The sequence below is a fragment of the Poeciliopsis prolifica genome, unplaced genomic scaffold (genome assembly GCF_027474105.1).
Source record: "Poeciliopsis prolifica strain line A6 unplaced genomic scaffold, Auburn_PproV2 SCAFFOLD076, whole genome shotgun sequence".
Classification (NCBI taxonomy): domain Eukaryota; kingdom Metazoa; phylum Chordata; class Actinopteri; order Cyprinodontiformes; family Poeciliidae; genus Poeciliopsis; species Poeciliopsis prolifica.
In genome coordinates, this window is record NW_026562451.1 from 9,485 (window position 1) to 31,780 (window position 22,296).

General features: G+C 38.2%; 1 protein-coding gene across 1 annotated transcript; it reads left to right on the top strand.

The window, feature by feature from the left end:
• Positions 1–2,308: 2,308 nt before the first annotated feature.
• On the top strand, positions 2,309–22,019 carry LOC129352474 (pre-mRNA-processing factor 17-like). The gene is given in 16 exon segments (XM_055021494.1): positions 2,309–2,501; positions 2,840–2,926; positions 4,061–4,190; positions 4,264–4,350; positions 4,463–4,602; positions 5,069–5,165; positions 5,320–5,459; positions 5,632–5,706; positions 7,019–7,064; positions 8,645–8,746; positions 14,525–14,640; positions 15,532–15,665; positions 17,701–17,777; positions 20,735–20,815; positions 20,818–20,878; positions 21,479–22,019. Coding segments are annotated over 16 exon segments (1,743 nt in total). The 5' UTR covers position 2,309; the 3' UTR covers positions 21,657–22,019.
• Positions 22,020–22,296: the final 277 nt, after the last annotated feature.

The following is a 22,296-nucleotide window of genomic DNA, read 5'->3' on the forward strand; positions in this document are numbered from 1 at the left end:
GAAACTCTCCGTCCACCATTCCCCGGCTACTGACATAGCAGCTGGCGCATATATCTCAGGACGTTTCTATCGTGTCTGGAAATTTGCGCAGCGTCGTACATGTGTTCTCCGGCTCTCTTGCCAATAATTCCTCAGACTGTACATACATGTCAAGACACTGCTGCAGCGGGAGCTCATGCAGATGTGCGGCTGAAATTGATTACCCAGCAGTCCCTTTATAAAGCTGACCTTTACTTAAGCAGCAGAAACACGCATTTGGCACTTTTTCGACAATTGGATCACTTTGGAATCGCATCAATGTCACGTTTATCACCTGTATGTGGGGTTAAAGTGGAAGTGGGAGTCACAGTGTTGAATTACCAAGACCGTTATGAGTCTAGCAGTTCCAGTTCAGGTCTAATGTTACAACATGGTGACTCTGTTCTGAGCCAGTAAGTTCAGCTGAATGCTGTTGAGATCCATTAAGGTCCATGCAATGTTATAAGAGCAGGGTTTAAAAGTGGCTGCAGCATTACACGATGTTCAAACATTACCTGATAGGTTGGTTAAAAAATCCCACTTATTTTCTTTCCATCCTCACGGAGCTGCACAGCGTGCCACAGAATCCAAGTATTTTAAATCTCCGGGTCAGATCCATGGCCGCAGCGTCTCTGATATCAAATGAGCTCGTGCTGGAAGAGGCGGCGGCGCAGAACAATCCAGCCACTTTTTTTTTTCCTGCAAAGGGTTTCTTTGGCAAGATATCGCTTAAACTGACATCAAATGTGTTCCGGTCCAACTAGCAGACAATTTTGTAACATGAACCCGTTTTCGGGTTTAATCCCTTGCGACAAAGGTTGTCTCGGCAAAGTAAGGAGAGTTGTGTTAGGTTTGTTTGGAGGAGAATGTCCCGCAACAATCAGCGCCGATGGTATGAGCCACTCCATTGTTGGGGCGCGAGACAGCGTCCCATGCTGATGTGTGATCGTGGGAGGCTCGCGGACAGCGCGTGCGCTCGCAGTATTGGCTAAAGTGCGGAGTCGTCATACTGCGCTGTCCAATCCATCCTGCTGTTCAATTTATTCGTTTCCTATCCTTTGGATTATTATTTAGTTAATATATTAGCCGTGTAATACAAAATATAGCCTATATATATTTTAGAAATGACTGAATGGAGCTGAGAGATAATTGTAAAACTAGTTTCATTGATTTCATATATGGGTCATGTCTTGAAGTGCTTTTTCAAATAGCCAACATATTTTAAGCAAAAATTCCAAATCAATAAAGATATATATATATATATATATATATATATATATATATATATATATATATATATATATATATATATATATATATATATATATATATATATATATATATATATGATTACAACATGGTGACTCTGTTCTGAGCCAGTAAGTTCAGCTGAATGCTGTTGAGATCCATTAATGTTATTAGAGCAGGGTTTAAAAGTGGCTGCAGCATTACACGATGTTCAAACATTACCTGATAGGTAATGTTTGAATTGTCTGCTAGTTGGACCGTTTTTCTTTTGTATAAAGAAAAACTGAAGATAATTGTAGCTTGGCACTTTCAATAAAATACAAAAAAAGTACAACTGTATGAATAAAGGAATATTCCTTTATTCATTAAAGGAATATATAAACAGGTCATTTTTATTACGACCAACGTGGGTCTTTAATAATGTGTAGGAAACTTACTGTGAAATAAGCAAATTAAATTGTGTGATAAAATTTGGCAAGATATTGCACTTTTCTATCATGACCCATCCGTTTGTTTGTTTTTTTCCTACTCCCTTTTAAACATATCGTTCACAGCATGATATATTAATAATGACTGTGATTGTTATGATTATTTGTCAATTCCGTTTTGATGTTTCAAATAAAAAAAAGAAGTTAGCCGAACAAATGTGCTTAAAGCTACTTGTTTAAATAACTAAATATAAAATCTAGAACTCGCTACAGACTGTTTTAGTAAAAAACAATGTGGTGACAAAATATTTGTAACTTATATCCTTAAAACTCTTGAACTCTATTCTTTCTTACCTTAGGTTACAAAAACCAGGCAGTTAGTGATCTGGAAATCGCATTTGTAGCAGCTTCTATCCATTTCCCATGCTTCACTTTCAGAAATTTTCTGAATTGATTCAGCTACTTTTTACCTGATTCTTTTTTTCCAACTGAGTAGAACTATTGTAACAAAATTAAATCACAAGTTTCAAGTTTTATTTGAAACTTTTTTCCTCTTTCTTTTTTCGTTCAGCGGATGTCCCGCCTCCTCTTTCCGGTGACTTCACAACATTCAACATGTCTGCCGCCATAGCTTCCCTCGCTTCGTACGGGAGTGATTCCGACTCCGAAAACGAGTCAGAATCCAAAACCAGTGCCAAGAAAGTTGATCCGAATGATCCGGATGCTACGGCTCACCTTAAACCTCTGCAGTCTGAACCCACAATGTCTTTGGCTGTTCTTAATTCTGCCCCGGAGGTCGCTGTTAAGGTAAGCTAAGAGATGCAGGCTAGCTAACGTTAGCTTGACGTTGGCGGATTTTGTATTTAAGCTATAATACAGCCAACTTCATCTACTAAGTAGAGAATGGGTTGGAGAGGATAAAGCGTTGAGCTGTAGCTTAGCTTACAAGTTTACTATTGTTGCTTTTTACTTTTCGGATAGAAGTATCTGGAGGTACTATTACAGCATTGATCGCTATGCAAGGTTTAGTTAATCGCATTTTTTCCAAATAGAGCACAAACTTTCAACTTCTAATTGGTTTAATATTTTATAGCAGTGAGATTGGTTGGTAACATTGTTGGCTAATTATGCATGTCTCGTGTCAGGAGTCTGTTGAAACTGGCGTACACTTGGACCCTTCACTGAAAGAAGTCATTTATAACCCAACATATGAAACGATGTTTGCGCCTGAGGTAAGTTCATCAAATATATTATACAACTACAACCTTACATGTTTGCACGAAAATGTACACATGAAAGTGAAACGAGCTTCATGACTAATGTCCAAACTTTTAAGTTATAATTGAACGTTGAAGCAGAGACCTGGTAGTAGCTTTGTTTTAACACCATTCTCCTCTATGCGAATGCTCAGTATGCATTGATGAGTTCACTCACCCCAGTCTTCTTAATACTTAATGTGACTAAGTCTTATTAATTCAGTTAATTAATATGCTGATTGACATCCCAAATAAAAAAGATGATGTAACTCAACGTACATCTTAAACTTTAACCCACTGTAGACCTCCTACACAGAAGAGAGTTCATTACCTACTGAAACAGGACAGGACATGGTGTTCCTTCAAAAAATACTCATATAAAACTCATTTTTAGATATGTCAACATATGTGGCAGGATAGTCAGTTTTACAGCAGCAAAATATCTTTCTAATTAGCTGGCTTTTTTTGTTTCTGTTCTCATTTTTTTCTGCTATTGATCATTTAATGATGTAGCAATCAAAAGGCAAGATTCTTTTTGTCCTTTAGTCCTGAAAATGTGCACCTTCTGTCAGAGCAGCAGTGGCAAGTCCTTGGAAAATTGCATGTACAAAAACAGTCCATATTGAATTGAGCCAATGTGCTGAGCTTTGCTGTAACCACTGTGAATTATGAAGATAATATTTTCTTGGGAAAACATTAGTTTTATTGCTGCACTTTGAATACAGTTTAGTTTATTTTTTTTCTCGAAGGCAAGATATTTTTGAAAAATCCTTTGGTTGGATCATAGCATCTGTTTTTTTTTTTGTTTGTTTTTTTTTAAATCTTGTTCATTTTGACATCTGAAATGATCTTTGTTTCTGACCCTTCTGCCATCTTAGTCATTCATTTTCTCTTCTGTATATCACAAAGTTGGTTGCTATTGAAATCCATGTTATTTTACAAGAAAGAGGACAACTTGTTCTAGAAAACCATTCGGTCAGAAACGCATGAATTTTCTTAAATCAATAAAAGCACTGTGCTAAGTGTTACCAAGTAACACGAGAAACAACACTTTTTGATGATGATGATGAATATGATGATAATGATAATTGTTGGCTAATTTCATTTTAGTTTGGGCCAACGAATCCGTATAAGTCCCAGCAGATGTCGGCCCCAAGGAACATGCTGTCTGGCTATGTAGAACCTGCTCACGTCAATGATTTTATGTTTGAACAGCAAAGGAGGACTTTCTCTACTTATGGTAAAATTATCTATATTCTCTATGGTAAGTAGCACACCATTATTTTTAACAATGTTCTTCTGTCTGCTTGTAGGTTATGCTTTAGATCCTTCTGTTGACACACACGAAGCTTCCTCTTGTAGCTATATTGGTGCTGTGGAAGAGGCTGAAAAAAACAAAGGTGTGCATTAATAATGATTATCTTTTACATTACTTTGTTTAATAACTTGATCTAAATATATGTTACCATTAAACAACTGTAATACCTCTGATGTAATCCTTCCTTCCTCCAGGACTGACTGTCTTTGAAAGTGGTCAGAAGAAGCCAGAGAAAAGGAAGAAGGTCAAAGGTGGGGACGCAGGAGAGATTGACAACTTCCTGGGGCCGTGGGCGAAATATGTGGACGAAAAAGATGTGGCCAAACCGACAGAGGTGAAATATTGTTTCATGTGCTAGAAAACATGTTAATGTAACTTGATTACTGGCTTACAGAAAAATTTACCGATCATTTATAACATAATAAATTATATGTGATTGTCTTAAATCACAATTATCAAGCAGACTGTCTGTACTTTATTCTTTAATATAATTCATAGGAGGAATGCTGAAGTTAAAGACCTTCTAACAGGACTGTTTTTCTGCAGCTACTGAGAGACATCTGTATAGGCATTTATGTCCAGTCTAATGTATTTTTGTACATTAGATCAGACATTTGGTGCAGCAGATGCTACTTATCACTGGCTTTGTGGCTCCACTCGCCCACACAGCCATGTTAAAGCCCTCATAATCGAGCATTCATTTGAGATTAAACTGATTCACTTTGCCGGTCCTGTCTTTGTAATTATATAAAATATAACAATTGCTGGATTGTTTCCTCATAATTAATTTTATTGTACAGGAAGAGCAGAAAGAACTCAATGAGATCACTGCTAAAAGGCTGAAGAAGGGAAGGAATGAAGATGAGGCTCCAGGAGAAGAGAAAACCATTCTTCATGGTAATTAGGATGCTTTTGTGTTTTCAATGGCTTTTAGTGAAATTAATCAAAAATAATCTTTTTCCACAGTTAATGACTAAGAGGAGTTAAATTTTCTCTACGTTTTTTGAAATGTGTTTAAAACATCACATTTTGTCTTTCTTCCTATCTGCAGTCAAAGACATGTATGACTACCAGGGCAGGTCGTACCTCCATGTTCCACAGGATGTGGGCGTCAACTTACGCTCTGCAGATGCTCCAGATAAGTGTTACCTGCCAAAGAAACAGATTCATGTCTGGTCTGGACACACCAAGGTAAAGAAAAGGAGAACATGGGGGTTTGTTGCTAATGAAGTAACCTCAAAGTGAACTTTGTTGGTATTTTCTATGGTTTCTTTCTTTGAAAATATAATATTGGTACTGACAAACTATCATAAGAAAGAGATAAATAAGTAAATTCTTTCTTTCCATGTCTGTTTATTTCCAGGGTGTCAGTGCTATCCGATTATATCCCAGGTCTGGTCATCTTCTGCTCTCCTCTTCCATGGACTGCAAGATCAAGGTATATTATCAAATTATCTAATAACACCAGAAGGTAATTTAAGCAGCAGACTCTTAATACCTCAAGATAATAGATGTTAATAATTGTACTGTTACATTTCAAGGTGCCTACCTATGTTTACGGTCTTAAATATGTTAATTCGTGGTGCTCTAAGAATGCATTGGACTGAATGTAACATTTGTAGATGGGCTTGTTTCTTTCACAGTTTAAAGACATCTGCAGTTTAATTAAATGTGTTTAATTGCATAAGAATGGAAATAAAAAAAAAAATCAAAAGCTTTGATTTTATTTTAATATTCTTAAATCAGTTTTTTCTGTAAATGTAAGGTTACACTAATTTCTGTTTAGATTATGATTTCTAGTTTGGGTTTGGTACATCACAACACATCCAGTGTCCATGCACTGTAATGTACTTGTGCAACTCAAGGTAAACTGTATTCTAATCTGATGAACACACATTCATTAAAAGAAAATCAAAAAATGCCATTTCATAATATTTTAGGCCTCTAGACACCTCAGTTTAGACTGTCCCAGTGTTTTTAATCTGGGACAGTCTATATAGCTGGCTATATTTATTCATAGCCAGCTATGAATAAATATTTACTTTACATAATTGTAAAATTTATATATTTCTGCTTACACATGATCTGCATTTATCTTAGGATAATAGAACCCACATTTTTCAATATAATATATTTCACTTATCACTCTACTATGATGTTGAATCAGAAACCAACAATGTTGGATTAAATGACTAGAAAATAACAGATGTTAAAACCAAACTTATGTTTTTGTGCATGTCCATGATGTCATTTTTATTGATAGAAAAGTATAAAACATTGAGTATGAGTAGAAAATGTTGGAATGGAAATACTGTAGGAACCCAAATCAGAATATGCATTTGTTTTACCTTCATCCAAAAGTGGGAAATTTACTTTTTTGTGAAAATGTCAAACTTCCACTGTTTTGATCTATAAGCACATTAATCAGAAATGTGTGTTTGATTCACTTTTTTGTATCTAATGAACTATTTAAGGTCATTAGATACTTTGATGTGCTTTGATGTATAAATGGGGTTAATTCCTTTGTTTTCTCTTGAACAAAAAAGCAACCTTCATCAGCCAGCCTGCAACACATATTTTTCTCATGTGGAATAGCTATTAGTTTCACCCTGGAAAAACCTGATCAGTGCTTTTGATTTTTTGATTGACTATTTTAGTCAAGACACAGCTTTGTACAAATATGCACAACATTGAGCACATAAATGCTCTGTACTAATCAGGCCATGTTTGATGTGTCTAATTCTCTCTAGCTATGGGAGGTATATGGAGAGAGGAGATGTCTCCGCACATTTATTGGTAAGTAAGCATTTTTTGTTAAATCTGTTTTATTTTGAAGTTGTCAACTGGTGAAAAATCTTTTTTTTATGTAAGTTTGAGTGCTGCATCCCTCAAGAGTTCCTGAACAATAGCATGTCATCTGCAAATATGCTGACAGAAAATATGCTCAAGCTCTGAATAAACATAGCCTGTAGGGAAATACACGGCAGTGACACATATGAGCTCAGCATAACCGGAACATTTAAATCTGCTGACCACTGACAGAAATGCTGTGTTTTAAATTTAATTATACATACAGAGAAATATTTATTATTCCAGGTTTGAGTGTTTTTAGGCTAATGCATGCAAGAGACTCTGCTCCTCCTCCCTGACAGCACACTGTCAGGATAGAGATTGTTTGCAGCTTTGGTTCTGCTTGTCAGCTCCTTCACAGAACATGCATAATTCAGCAGCCCAGGCTGAAGGGAACAAGGGGCAAGGGAGGGCATAGAACATGGAGATGCGGTGTGGAGGGGGAGAGAAATCCCAGTCATTAATGAATGAAATAACAAAAGAGTCAATATGTAAGGCAATATGATAAAAAAAACTATATATATATATATATATATATATATATATATATATATATATATATATATATATATATATATATATAAAATTTATCTAATGCAGTTTTAGAAGTATTTAGTTATGTTGCTGAATGAATATTAACATTGCTCTGCATTTAATGATCAGCTATGTAATATTTCTTTTTTATTCTGAAGCTGTAATATTTTTCTGAGGGATTGGACTCTTTCCAGTACATGCACATTTACCATAAATTAAAATATACGACTTACTGGCCTTCCATTTTAAATGCATGTGTCGCTCGGTAAACTTCTGCTTGAAGTACCCACTTTGACTGAATGCTGCACAGAATGTGGACTGGTTTGAAGCACCCAACCCGAAGGATCACTTAGTAGAACAGGGAACAGCGAGGGTAGGGAAATTCATGAATATCAATCAGTGATATTTTCATATTTTAATTCAGCCTGGGACACGGGGGATATTTGCTTACTTGTGTGACCTGTTTTCAGTGGTAGTAATGTATGTGCGTTTCTGCACACACATCATCAGCAAGGCTTTCAGTGGCGGTGCTGTTGCCTTTGGTCTGCCAGCAGGCCTGGTTAGAGGAAGAGTGCAGACAGGTGCTTAGCCTCAGTGGGCTCTGTTATCACTGTGGAAACAGCATACCTCTGATAAAAGCTGGTTTTAACAAGGGAGACAGCTGCAAATAGTCAGACTGCAGGGATCTCAAATCACCTTCCTGTATGAGGAAGAGCCAGACAGTTGAAGACAGGAATTGGAAGAAAAATAGCGCATGCAAACATTGAAGACGTAATTATGGCTTGTAATTTTTGTTTTAGCCTTTCCCTCACTAGGCTCTGCTAAACATTTGCCCTTCCTCATCTTCCCCATGTGGAATCATGAAATAATTTTGCCACAAAGCAATAAGTCATCTGAGGCAAAAATTTGCCACATTTTTTATTGAGGGTAAAAATATGATTTTGTTGCGGTAGTTGTATGCTTATAATTGCTATGATTTTGTTGTGTGTTAGGTCACAGCAAAGCTGTGCGAGACATTTGCTTCAACAACAGTGGGACTCAGTTCCTCAGTGCTGCATATGACCGCTACCTTAAACTGTGGGACTCTGAGACAGGTAAGCTGCATCTCTTACATCTCTGCACACTTTGCTTCTGTTTACCAAGATGCATTTGTTCCTTCAGTTTTGTTTCGGGCCGTTCCGATGTGTTAAAATGTATTAATGTCGACTGATGTAGACGCTAGTCCCAATATATTGTGTATTCCTAATTTAAATCTTGATTAATCCATGGATTTGAGGGAATCAATGTATCAATTACACAAAGAGAATAATGTATTTTGTCACAATTTTCTTTGACAACCTCTTATTGAATTCCCCACATGCAGAATTTAGATTTTGGCACTTGGAATTTAATATCCTATCAAATGTAGGATTTGGTAGAATATTAAATTCCATATATAAAATTCTACCAAGTCATTGTGACTCTGTTATTGCACACATGGATATTGTGATGACACTGTGTAGCCCTAAATGAGATGTAGTAGAAGTATAACAGCCAATGTAAAATAAATAATAAAGAAACTGACATAAAAATAGGTTGACCGTCTTGGTCAAACATGTAAAAAAAAAAAAACTACAACAAACCTTCCAAATTTTTCAGAAAGTGCAATTGTGAATTCTAAATATAATGTAAAATAAATATTAAAGCATGCCATTGTTCAGAGCACTAAGCATAGAATTAGACTGAATAGATCTCTCCTTACAGATCGGTCACACTGTCACTGATATCTAGAATTTCTTACAGTATCGGGACCAATACAGACATTAATATCGGATCGGTGCATCTCTAATTTGTTGTTTTACTGACCAGTCTAAGTGTTGATTTAAGATGGCTGAACAGACATGTTGTTTTGCACACATCGCCAGAAAGCACTTATTGACATTTATTGGTGTGAAATGCATTTCGTCACCTTTTACCTTCAGACTGAGTCTTGATTCAAATAAATACCAAACGAACAGCTGCGTTTGTCTATGCCTCTGTGTAAAATAAAGCTTTTTCTTTACGTCCTCCCTCTGTTCTGTTGAAATTTGACACCCTTTTAAATTGAAGAATGCTTCTCCAGCAGAGGGCAGAAAAGAGTTAAATCCCCCACTTGTTTGCTTAAAAAATCATATTTAGGCCCGAGCAGCTAAGCGCTGCGAAGGCCTATTGTTTTCCTATTGTTTATTATTATTATTATTATTATTCTTCCACCCAAATGAATTGGCTTTTTGGGGGCTTTATCATATTCAAAAACTCACCAAACTTGGCGGAGGCCTTAAGCCTGTTTAAAATTTACGTATTTTAAAGTCGTCGCAAAAATTGCAACAGAAATGTCTCTACGGCGCCACCTAGAAATTGGAAAAACACCCTTTTTTACCCTCTGCTATTCACTTACTTTATCGTAGAGACATGAAATTTGGTACACTTGTAGAACTCCCCAAGACGCTCAAAATTTATAATTAATGTCATAGTGCAAGTATCACAGGAAGTCAACCATTTTTGATTGAAGTTCCCATTTTGACCCCATTTTTGCCGATTTTTGCCTTTTACAGCCTTTGTATTTGATCTATCTCCTCCTACGGATTTTGATTGATCGACGTCAAACTTGGTCAGTCTGTTCATAAGGCATGTCCCATCTAAAGTTATCTAAACTGTGAGTTTTTGAGTATGCTGAAGGGGGTTAGCAGGGGTCAAAGTTCACCTACTCGCCATAAATAAATAAACTGCTATATCTCCTACACAGAAACTCACAGAAGCATCAAAGTTGCTGTGATTGATCATCATCGGGTGTCCTACAATACCCTATGGTCGAATGATGACATCACTTAGGCCACGCCCCCTGAGAACAGGAAGTGTAATGTTTTACTGTGAACTGTCGCTATCTGACCCCTTTGACCTCATCAACATGAAACTGTGCCCAGACACAAAAAACATGTTGGTGTATTGAGGATTCCAACCCCGACCAGCTACGATAGAGCAGGTGGGCATGGTGGCGTGGCGAAGTGACCTGTAACGCCATCGCCATACGTTTGGCTCTCAATTCCACATTTTCGGGCCCCAGCTGCTGCAAACTCATAAGGATGGACCCTCATCCACCCCAATAGGAATCCATCACAATATGTGGTGGGCGTAGCCTAATTTCTCTATAGCGCCCCCTAGAAAACTTTAAATGATCAGCCCCAAGCCATGCTTTAACCTACAAATACGAAACTTTGTACACATGTGTACCTTGTCAGGACGTACAAAAAAGTCTCTTGGAGCCATGGTCTAAACCCCACAGGAAGTCGGCCATTTTGGATTGAAGTTCGGATTTTGACCCATTTTTGCCGTTCACAGCCTCCTTATTTGATCGAACTCCTCCTAGGGATTTCGATTGATCGGCTTCAAACTCGGTCAGTCTGTTCATAAGGCATGTCTCATCTAAAGTTATCTAAACGGTGAGTTTTTGAGTATGCTGAAGGGGGGTTAGCAGGGGTCAAAGTTCACCTACTCGCCGTAAAAAAATAACTGTTATATCTCCTACACAGAAACACACACAGGTACCAAAATTACTGTTGTTGATCATCATCGGGTCTACTACAATACCCTATGGTCGAATGATGACATCACTTAGGCCACGCCCCCTGAGAACAGGAAGTGTCATGTTTTACTGTCAATGGTCGCTATCTGACCCCTTTGACCTCATCAACATGAAACTGTGCCCAGACACAGAAGACATGTTGGTGTATTGAGGATTCCAACCCCGACCAGCTTCGATGGAGCAGGTGGGCGTGGCGGCGTGGCGAAGTGACCTGTAACGCCATTGCCATACGTTTGGCTCTCAATTTTATTTTTAAAGTTTTATTATTTTTAATAATTTTGTTTTGTGGGTTAGAGTACAAACATTCATTAATTTTGGCTAGAAATAATACAAACATCGTCATTCAGCAAAACCTTTATTGTGTTACTCAGCTCCGCTGAGTAACACATTCTGGTCAGTGTTGATGGAGTACGACTGGCCCCTGGTGGCGCAATACTGGTACTGCTGGCGCAATACCATTATTGCGCCAGCAGGAGTCACTGGTACTCCATCAATGAGAAAACAAATCAAGTTCGTTTTTTTTCGGAAGGCCGTGAAAACGTTTCCAGCGCGTCTGCCGTGAGATTTCCAAAAGGACAGCGATTACATTTAACCTGAAATGTTATATGTAAGCCCTAAGATAATTTTTGTTGGCTTAAAACACGGAGTAAATGTAGCGTTTTGTTAATGACTGTTATTTCCTACCGCAAGTAAATGCATCATTTCCCTCGTCTCTGCCTTAATGGCCAGTCAAGGGCAAAAACAAATTTAAGCAATTTGATTGGTTGAGAAGGACTGCACGTACTGTAGCTGTGCTAATATTACTGTAAGTACTGGCAGTCGGCAGGAGATCGTACATGGTTGAGGTTCGGCGCATTACGCTGTGGACTGTACATTTTTTTTTGCTAAACTGTTGGAGCAGCTAAGTTTTCCTGAACATTATGCCTGGTTTATGGAGCCACAGAACCGGACCACGCTAACGTTTGCTTCGGTTTTGGAGCTGCAGACCCGAATGACGCTCATGAGCCGGAACGGTCTGTTGGAGAGGAGTTTTATTGCCGTTCGTCTTAAAAGTGGTAACTGGAGATGCGGTGAGTGAAGCTCAGTTCACACTACACGATTTTAGAAAAGTCGGCCAATTCTGAAAACGTGAGAGACCACACACTAGCCTATTTAAAATCGTAGGTGTAACGGGTTCGTTCTAAGAGTGTGAGGTTTCACTCGAACACATTCTAATACCAGCTACGAAATACCTTCAAATTAAAATTCTGCACTACCACAGCTGAATTTGGAGTAAACAAACAAACATGGACAACAACGTTGAAGTGGTAACTTTAGTTTGCGGACTTATTTTAACCCAAAAAAGACGTAACCAAAAATCAAAGCCTTGGATTAAGAACTGGAGATATCGTAAGCAAGGATTATATTTGTTGCATCGCACATGGAGGTGAGTTTTTTTTTTTTCATAAAAAATACTGTTTTCAATGTTTTTAGAAAATCAAATGGGAGTTATCCTTCTCCCCAACTGACCGCGAAAGCTTAACGTAGCCTATTCCAGCTCCTTTCATTGAAACTTATTATATTGTTTAAATTGTATTATGACTGCAGAATAAAATCAAATGCGCCATTTCAACCAAAGATTGGAATGTGCTTCTCAACCAGATGTACTCTGTGCAATAATTTTATAATTATCTTTCATTAAAAGATAAAAAAATAAGTCGGAGGAACACCACAGAGATTGCGATGAATGAGCAAAGATGATTAAAGACAGTCAATATCCCCGATTTTAGATCAAAGCGGTCCCGACGTTCCACCGACTGAACTCGATCAGTCGTAACACACCACACACTACAGGATGATCGGTTACGATTGTTGGGAGCGACAATCTTACAACGTTCTGAGTTCTTAAGACTGATACATTGGGGTTGTAATATTTACTTGGACCACTTGCTGTGATTAATACCTAATTATTGAGAGAGATTAAACCTGTGCTTTTGTTCTAATGTACTGAAAGTTAACTGTGCTCTCTGAATGTGCATTGCCCTTGGTTTATTACTGATCAGAAGGGTTTATTAAACTGATACATCTTAACCTTTACCATTTTCCTGACTCATTTTAGGAAAATGTTAAAGTTGCACTGCATTTCAGTTGCAGTTAACATCAAAGCATGTGGGTGTGGCTTAGTGTAAAACTTTCACTATTTGCCATGAAACATAAACATTAAAAAACTTCCAAATGCAAGATCACAGCTGCATCACACTTCCTGTGTTTCTCTATAGAACAATCCTGAACACATTTCCATGGTCACTTGATGAAATCACCCTAGCCCCGCCCACTTTTCAAAGGCAATCACCAGTTTTTTCTCCTGTGAGTTTTACTGTTATTCTATCATATATATTTGTTTCATCATGTGAATACTGACTTAAAACGACAAGATGATGAACTCTGTGAATGCTGGCTGCTGACCAAACCGCATTGGGGTGTAGAAATGGCGAACTGCAGTTCTTCACCATGTGCATATGATAGGCTCTAAATGATACGTTGATCATCCGACTGGCGCCAAATTGGATATGTATGACCTTTGTTGACCTCTAAACACCCCAACAACATTGAAATGTATTTTGACTCCACTGCGCCAACTACATTAATACGCCAGCTATATCTCCTCGCTATATCAACGAATCTGCACCACATTTTTTGTGCGTCGTCAGGAAGTGCCGCCGAACGCATCGATGCGTACCGCCTGGTGGACGGGCGCGGAAACCGCGCAACGACTTCTGTGTTAGAACGTGGGGAGCGTTGATGAAAACGAAGCAACAGTTTCCGCGGTGCGGGCGGAGGTGCTGAAAACTGCTGAGAGTATCTGTGGTGGCTGGCGTCGGGCGGCGGTTGCTAGTACCCTGCGGTGGCAATAGGCCGGAGCGGCGCTTGGCTGCGAGGGCCGCTCGAGGCTGCTTGCAGCTTTAATTCTTAAGTTGTTGTCTGTTTTGTTGATTTTTGTGTGATAGAGATCATTTACCTAACTCTGTCCCAGTAGCAGGTAGATTGATTGAAAAGTCCCCATTGCAGTTTTGTATTCCTTCATATTCCTCGCAGAATGAGCAGAAGTAAACAGCATTTTCTGTTTTCCAGCTGACTTGTCGCTCCTCTTGCAGATTGAGCTCCACAGCAACAAAAGTTGCAGACTGGGTTCTCCATTAAGCTTTAATGTGCCTTAACGGAGAAAAGAAAAAAAGAAGAAATAATGGATTTTTCTGGAACCCTGACTTTCAGTTTGCTTCCCTCTCCACAGGCCAGTGTATCTCTCGCTTCACAAACAGGAAGGTACCTTACTGCGTCAAGTTCAATCCGGACGAGGACAAGCAGAATCTTTTTGTGGCCGGGATGTCGGATAAGAAGATTGTTCAGGTAAAGGACAGCAAGCAGTCCACTTGTGTCGGCGGGGCAGATGCTTTATAGTTTTTATGTTTTGAGCCTGAGCTCACAGGAGCATGAAATACACTTCTCTCTCAAACTTCTGCGCTTGTGTATATATCTGTGTGGGACTTCCAGGGGGATCAGTGGATGACAAGACTAGAGCAAGTCATTAATCACAGGCTGCACACAAGCAGTGAAGAAAACAGTGTAATGTAGTACAACCATCACATCACATAAAAGTTTGTGTGGTCATGACATCCAGAGGACAAATGGAGCTGAAGGATTTTATCTATTTTTCTTCTAAGAATAGACTATTAAAAGATATATAAAAAGAAAGCACCAGCTTTGCTCCCTAACTATCGGTATGAACTGCATTTGTTATCTCAATCAGGGCTAACGTTAAATCATGCAGCTGTCCTCTGGGTGATGAGCACAGATGGCTGCTGGCCCCAAGGGGGGGATTTAAATAAAAGAGCACAAATGAAATTGGACAGAAATGCATGTATGTTTTGTGTTTGTTTTTCTTGCCTGGGGTGGGAGCATCTGTGTGGAAACTTTTTTACGTCTTAATTCATGCAAGATCGTCTCCAAAAATATATTTATGTTCAAATCCGGGGCCAGTTTGATTGCTAATCGCTGTCATCACTTCACTGTAGTTGAACAATTTCTCAGCGCTGACATAGATTGAATATTTCCTCCAAGGAGGAAACTCCCACAGTCATCCATCTGATCTTCTCTTAGAAAAATGAATGCTGACACTTTTTTATTATGGCTGATTCTTTCCTGACTATTCATATCATCTTGTTTGTTTAGACTTGTTTGGGGTTTGAGTGTTTACTTCCCTTGTTTCTGTTTTGCTTTCTGCTCATGTTTGCTGGACAGTGGGACATCAGGACAAGCGAGGTGGTTCAGGAGTACGATCGCCACCTGGGTGCTGTCAACACCATCACCTTTGTTGACGAAAATCGGCGCTTTGTCAGCACATCAGATGATAAGAGTCTGCGAGTCTGGGAGTGGTGAGTAAAGACTACAAAGTAAAGGATGCAGTATCTTCGTCTTAAATGCTCCATTCTGAATATTCTTAACCAGAATATAAACTTTTGTTTATAAAATCCTATCACTTTTATTTTCGCTGTTGCAATGATAATGTGTCCTGGTTTGTTTAGTGTCAGCAGACAGTCAAGACACACCACCAACAATGATATGTTTATTGGTTCCACGGTCTATGGGGATATTAACAAGCTCTGCTGTTTCCGACTCACAGATTGTAAATATTTATGTAAGGCTTAAATATTTAGAATAAGGAGTTTTATCCTCTGCTTTATATTTTTAACGCTAAGAACCTCTTCTTTTTTTTTTTTTCCCAACTGCACAAAAAAAAGTCTTCTATATTTTAAACATTTAGAAACAGAGAACAAATGTTGATCTTGAAAGACCAGAAGAAGCCAATCAGCTGTAGCCTGAGAGTTTGTTTTTCACGTTGTCTCCTGGGACACAAAACCGTGGGAGTAAATCAACGAGTTGTTGACCAGATTAATTCCCTGACAATTATTTGAATTGTACAGAAGACAAAGTATTAACTGAAGAGAAAGGTTGGGCACAGATTTATAGATTAAAAATCCACAAGAGGTAAATACCTATATTTATCTAAGTTTACATGTTTTTTTTCATATATTTACAGACATCAGATGTGTCTGGGAAATAAATTAATCTAAAGCAGTGGTTTATTATTAGGGAATAAGTATTGATGAAGGTTTTTAGGATAATCAATCTAAGAGCTTAGCTTAATATTGTTAATATGCACCTGAGGAAAAAAATAAATTTATAAAAATAACTGTAGCAATTTATGGTAAAGAAACTTTCCAACCCGACTTTTACTATGGACCTGATCCTTGTAAAAATCATGTCTTCTCACTGTAGACACGTTTATTAGTCAATAACGTCCCTTAGACGAAAAATTTATTTGTTGTTCCATTTCTCTCTACAGTTCTACTGCAGGACTTCAAAAACTTTACTTGCTGAATTTAGTTTGAGTCCTGAAAAACCTCAAACTCCTTTTTATATTTCCAGTACTGTCATAAATTATATTTTAAGAATTTGTTTTTATACATTTGAATATAAATAAGTAAAAATTAAACAGGCAATAAAGTTCTATTTCCTAAATGTGTTATTTTTATGTTTAGGGGATTAAAATCAAATGTTACATTGATTATCAATTCATTTGTCATAGGAGAGTGTCTATTTCTGTGCTTCTTTTAAATTGCTCATGTTTAAATAAGGTAAATATTAGCTGACACAATTAAGTTCTGAATTCCTGTAGTTCTTAAATTATGTAGTAAAGTCTTAGAGTTCTCTTCCAGAAATCTGCAGAAATAATGTTTCCCATCTCTTACTTTCTTATTTCCTCTTATTAGTTTGTTGAAACTGCTTTCATTTAACTCCAGCTGTTCCCCGTCACGTTAGAAGACCGACGTAACTCATTGTAAACAGATGGCAGGATCAGTTCAGGATTAAAACTCTTAAGCACACTTCCGATGCAAATGTGCTGAGAAAGACACAGAGACATTAGTGACATTGAGTAACTTTATTTTTTGAATACGTCCCCCAATGACCGAGCAAAGCCCTTTCCATTCATAATGATGGAGACAAACACAGAGAGCTGTAAATGTGAAAGATCTGCTTCAAACCAATTAAAATCAAATAGTTGCACATCTCTGCCAAAGCAGGCAAACAGAGAGAACATGAAAGGACTGGCGACAGTGTGCGGAGAAAAATAAGGATTTCGTAAATAATTGGTTGCTTGTACAGTCATGGTTCAACATCAAAAGCTTTCAGATTTTATTCAGATATTTACATGCTCTAACTAGACCGATAATTTTGCTGTTCCACAGCTGCTGTTTTGCTGTCGGTGTTAAGTATTTTAAAACTTACAGACAGAACAGCAGAGGTTAACAGAGAAGTTTATTAACTGTTTCCCTTTGGGGTTACAGAGGCTGAACCGATGTTTAATCCGTCGTCATATGGGATCACTGGGCTTTGTGTCTTTTTCAGGGACATCCCTGTGGACTTCAAGTACATCGCTGAGCCAAGTATGCACTCTATGCCAGCTGTGACTCTGTCTCCCAATGGTGAGTTGCCTGATTATTGCAAAAAAATAAAAAAATAAATCTCAAGCACACAAACTGCAGCATAGAGTGGAGTACTCAAGGGAACACAACCTTTATTACCACACTGATGTAAATTCATACTGCCCAAGGTTGGCCATTTCTCAGAGGAGTAAAACAACACGAGATCTGAAGAACATGTTGTATAAACTGAGTCAGTCTACAGAGTTTCTGGTCTGTATATTGTTGGTTGACTGGATTTCTGAGGTTCTCAACCTGAAGCTTCCCACCTGGTTACAGCTGTGTGAAGTGCTATAAATAAAGACCTCTGCATCTGTTGCAAACTATATTATTTGGCACTGGGAAGGGCCGTATGTTTTGTTCATTTTCATGATTATGAAATGATAATACCAAAGTGTTATACAATATTACAGAAGACTGCTGACTGTCATTTGTCAGGCTGGCGAATATTGAGACTGGGGCTGGACGACACGGCAGAAATCACAATAGATGTGTTTCATATCTGTCTAGATTGATTTGTTTTGTATTTATTAGTTTTCTGCTTTAAATATATGAACTGGTGATGCCACCTTTTACGTTTTATCTACAATTTTCTTATGAGCTGTTGCACTCATTTTCTCCTTGTCTTTTCTGTATAAGCACTTATGAGGTCTGGCTGCACAGGTTACTTAATGGGCTGTTGCTAGGTTACCAATGAGTGAGTGACTTAATTGATACCACCAGAGGTTGAGCTACTTAAGCTTTTTCTCTGACTACATCTCCTCCCAGAATGCTGTGCGGTTCCGTCAGTGAAATTCTATTGGAAATATTTTCTTTTTGCATTGATGACGTATTTGATCATAATATGTTGTTTTTGTTTATTTATTGCCCATCTCTAATTGATACCCACTAAAAGAGGCTAACTCTTGTATTCAAGCATAACAGTAAGTGAAAAGAAAACTTGGGTTCATAAGCAATGGGGATGGATGCAACCCAGGCTTCCTTAAAACCTCAGCAGAACCGCAGGCCAATCACCTCTTTGTCACAAAGTATGGCGCTATAATTATTCATGCAGAACAAGCCCTGACTAAGTAAACAAGTGCTTGAAAAGAATCATTGTGTATGCAATGAATCTATATAACAGGAGTTTCACTTTAGAACTTAATTACAAATTAAAGAAACTTTAAAATGACTCTCTGATTTATTAAGGTCCACCTGCACACCAAGACATAACATCGTAAAGCATTTCAATACCAGATGTACCCATCCACCTAAAGCATCTAAACCAGAAACATTTGAAAGTGCTGATAGGGAATTTTTTTCAACCAACAGACTCAGGCCTGCTGCTTCTCTTTCTCCCCTTTTTTCTTTTTGCAGTGATAAGCAAACTGCTTCCTCGGTTTAGCGTCATAATTAACATACAGTTTTGAATGCGTTATTGATGTTCCCATTAAAACATGCCAAGGAAGTGAAGAAGTGCGTCTTTCCAAATGTCAGTCTATTCCTTATGGGCAGATCTATTGAGCCAGGCATGTTGGAAATTAGTATTATGATTTATGTAGCGCAGGCTTGCTGCTGGCACTGTGTCTCAGTTGTACTGAATTGATGTTGTCAGATGCTTATTAAGAACAGATCAAGATGTGTGACAAGGGCATTCTGGGTTATTATGCAGATTTTGCACTCTGGGTTAGATTAATCTTGCCTTTTTCTATTTTGTTTGCAAAGCTTGCATGCTTACTGTGTGCCACATTTTTGCCTGTGAGCTGCTGGTAACTATAATTTCCTGAGGGAGTCTTCCCAAGGGATCAATAAAGTCAAGTCTAAGTCTCTCTAAGTCTAAGCTTTGAGTGGGAATAGAAACTGAATCTGACAGCAACCAAGTTGCATTAGGAACACTAACAGAAATGGACATTCCACTTTAACTCCAGCTCTTGGTTTTCCAATAGGCTCTGTGTTGCAGCCCATCATCTTCAACTAGGGCCTTACTCAGCTTTTTCTCTCTCCTTTCCACCTGCCTAAATCCCTTTCCACTCATGTTCTCTTTTACTCTCTTCCCTCATTCTGGTCGACGTTTGTATTTGTCCCAACATGATTTGTTTTTCCTCAGCGTGTGAATAATGAATGTTTCTCAGTGGGAAACCATTCAGTTTTCTCTTACGCCTAAATGACACCCAGACCTCCCCCCTCGCGCCACATCTGCAGTCTCTTGTTCCCCGGATCTTCCTATTTTACTAAAAATTGTTTTTGCGCTCCTGTACCTATTAGAGTAGACATTTCAGGGCTTTTTAAAGCTTTTTTTTTCTGAAGAGGGTTGTAACATGCACATACACACCGACTGGATACCTTGCTTTCATACCTCATTAATAATCATGTTCCTGTTAAGAGGTGCAGTGAGTTGTGTGATGCTGTGAAAGTGATTTACTGCTTCCCTTTGCTGTGTAGTGACTTGAAACTGTCGTCATGTCAAGAGCTGAAACACAGCGCGAAACAGATTATAATTGAGCACCTAATGATGAGAAAGCCTGTGCATTTTTTCTGAAATTGCTTCAATCTTTCTAATTTAGTGAAGGTAGAAGGATGGGTCCATGCCCTTCTTGGGGAACTGTCCTCCTTTTATTTCAAAAGTTTTCTTCTTGAGTCAAGTTTCTGCTGTTTTTCTAGCTAAAATGTTTGAGTCCTGAATTTAGATGTCAAGTTTACAACTCGACTGGGAGCAGCATAAAAATATGACATCAAAGATCTCAGTGTGTGCTTGTTAAACCTCTGGCTGTACAGAGCCATGCAAATGAGCCCAGTAGTGAGCTAACAGGCAATTTAAAATGTTCTGTACAATCGTGTCGCTTTAATGCTGCTTCACTTGATAATAAACATTTTTTCCCCTCCATTTTAAACATCTTCTGCTGCATTGCCGACACTTTTAAATTGTGGTCGGGAAAGACGAGTTTCTCCCGTTGTTTACACATGCTGGTTTCTAATTTCAGGTAAATGGCTGGCGTGCCAATCCATGGACAACCAGATTCTTATCTTTGGAGCCCAGAATCGCTTCAGACTGAACAAAAAAAAATTTTCAAGGGTCACATGGTGGCTGGCTACGCCTGCCAAGTGGATTTCTCCCCAGACATGAGGTAGGGTGTTTTCTGATAGAACGCAGCAGTACCCTCACGGAAACCAGAGGAAGTTTTTACAAATATCAATGACAAACAAAGCCTATGATTAATGAAAGTACAGCAATAAATTAACAAAAAAAACGACAAAAACTGTCATGGTAATGTTGAAATGTACTGCCTGTCTAAGGACAGAGAAAGTAGACTTTAAGAGAAATTTACTACATGGCCAAAATACTGATATCTTGGCAAGGCTATGAAGCCTGTAGTAAGCTTTTATGAAATCACAGTCTACTGAAATTTTCCATCATGCTGTTCTTGCAGTTTAACAGATGCTATTGCTACAAGAAATCCTTATTTTTTTTGTAAGAGCTTCCATTTACTGAAGATCTTAGAATAAAATAAATCTATAATTGCATGAACTTTGGCAGTCCAGCTTCCTTTTCATTTAATTTTTGTCCATGTCTCACCCACCACTGTCCACATTGGTTTACAGGTGCTCCAACGTCCTGTCATTATTCATTGCATCCCCACAACTTCTGACAGAAAAAAAAAAAGACTAGATTTTAAAGTCACGCCTTCCACCTTTTACTTCCAACTGACCTGTTTTTATTTTTCCAGTTATGTGGTATCGGGGGATGCAGATGGAAAGCTGAACATCTGGGACTGGAAGACCACCAAGCTCTATCACAGGATCAAGGCTCACGACAAAGTTTGCATCAGTGCTCTGTGGCATCCGCACGAAACCTCAAAGGTCATCACCTGTGGCTGGGATGGACAGATCAAACTCTGGGACTAACTCTGATGGCGTCTAAAATTATGTGCAGAACTCAGTGATTCTTGGACTTTATTAAATAATTTTGAGTGAAAGCCCACAGGCTGGTATCCAGTCTATTTGTTTAAGTGTATTTTTGTATCTTGAGATAAGAGCTCAAATATGTACATATTATATTGTGTGTGTACAAGAATGAGCATATTGGAATCGTTAACAATGATATGGCGAAAGAAACATAATAGGGTCGACACGTTTTTTTTCTATTTGTAGTAGTGTTCTATGTTCTTTTTTAAATGTCTTGTTCTACAAAGTGTTTTTTAATAATCTAAACATCCTTTTGTGGAAATAAACATTCTGCCCATTACCTATTCTAGACAACAAAACTGATTTGTTGTGCAAAATGTATTTCTTTAACCATAATCAAACACAAAGTCAGGAAAAGATATATAAGCTGAGCGTGTGCAGCATTTGGTCTTATCCTCACTCAACAGCAGTGTGATTTGATGTGTAATTGAAAAAGGTGCGCATGCAAACAAGAACAATCACCTTCAAGAATTTTTGAAAAGTGGAGCTGCAGGAGGGAGGCAAGCTGGCTGAGGCACTTAAAATAACAAAACATGAGGTCTCACTCTCATGTCAATCAAATTCCTGAATTGGTCTACTT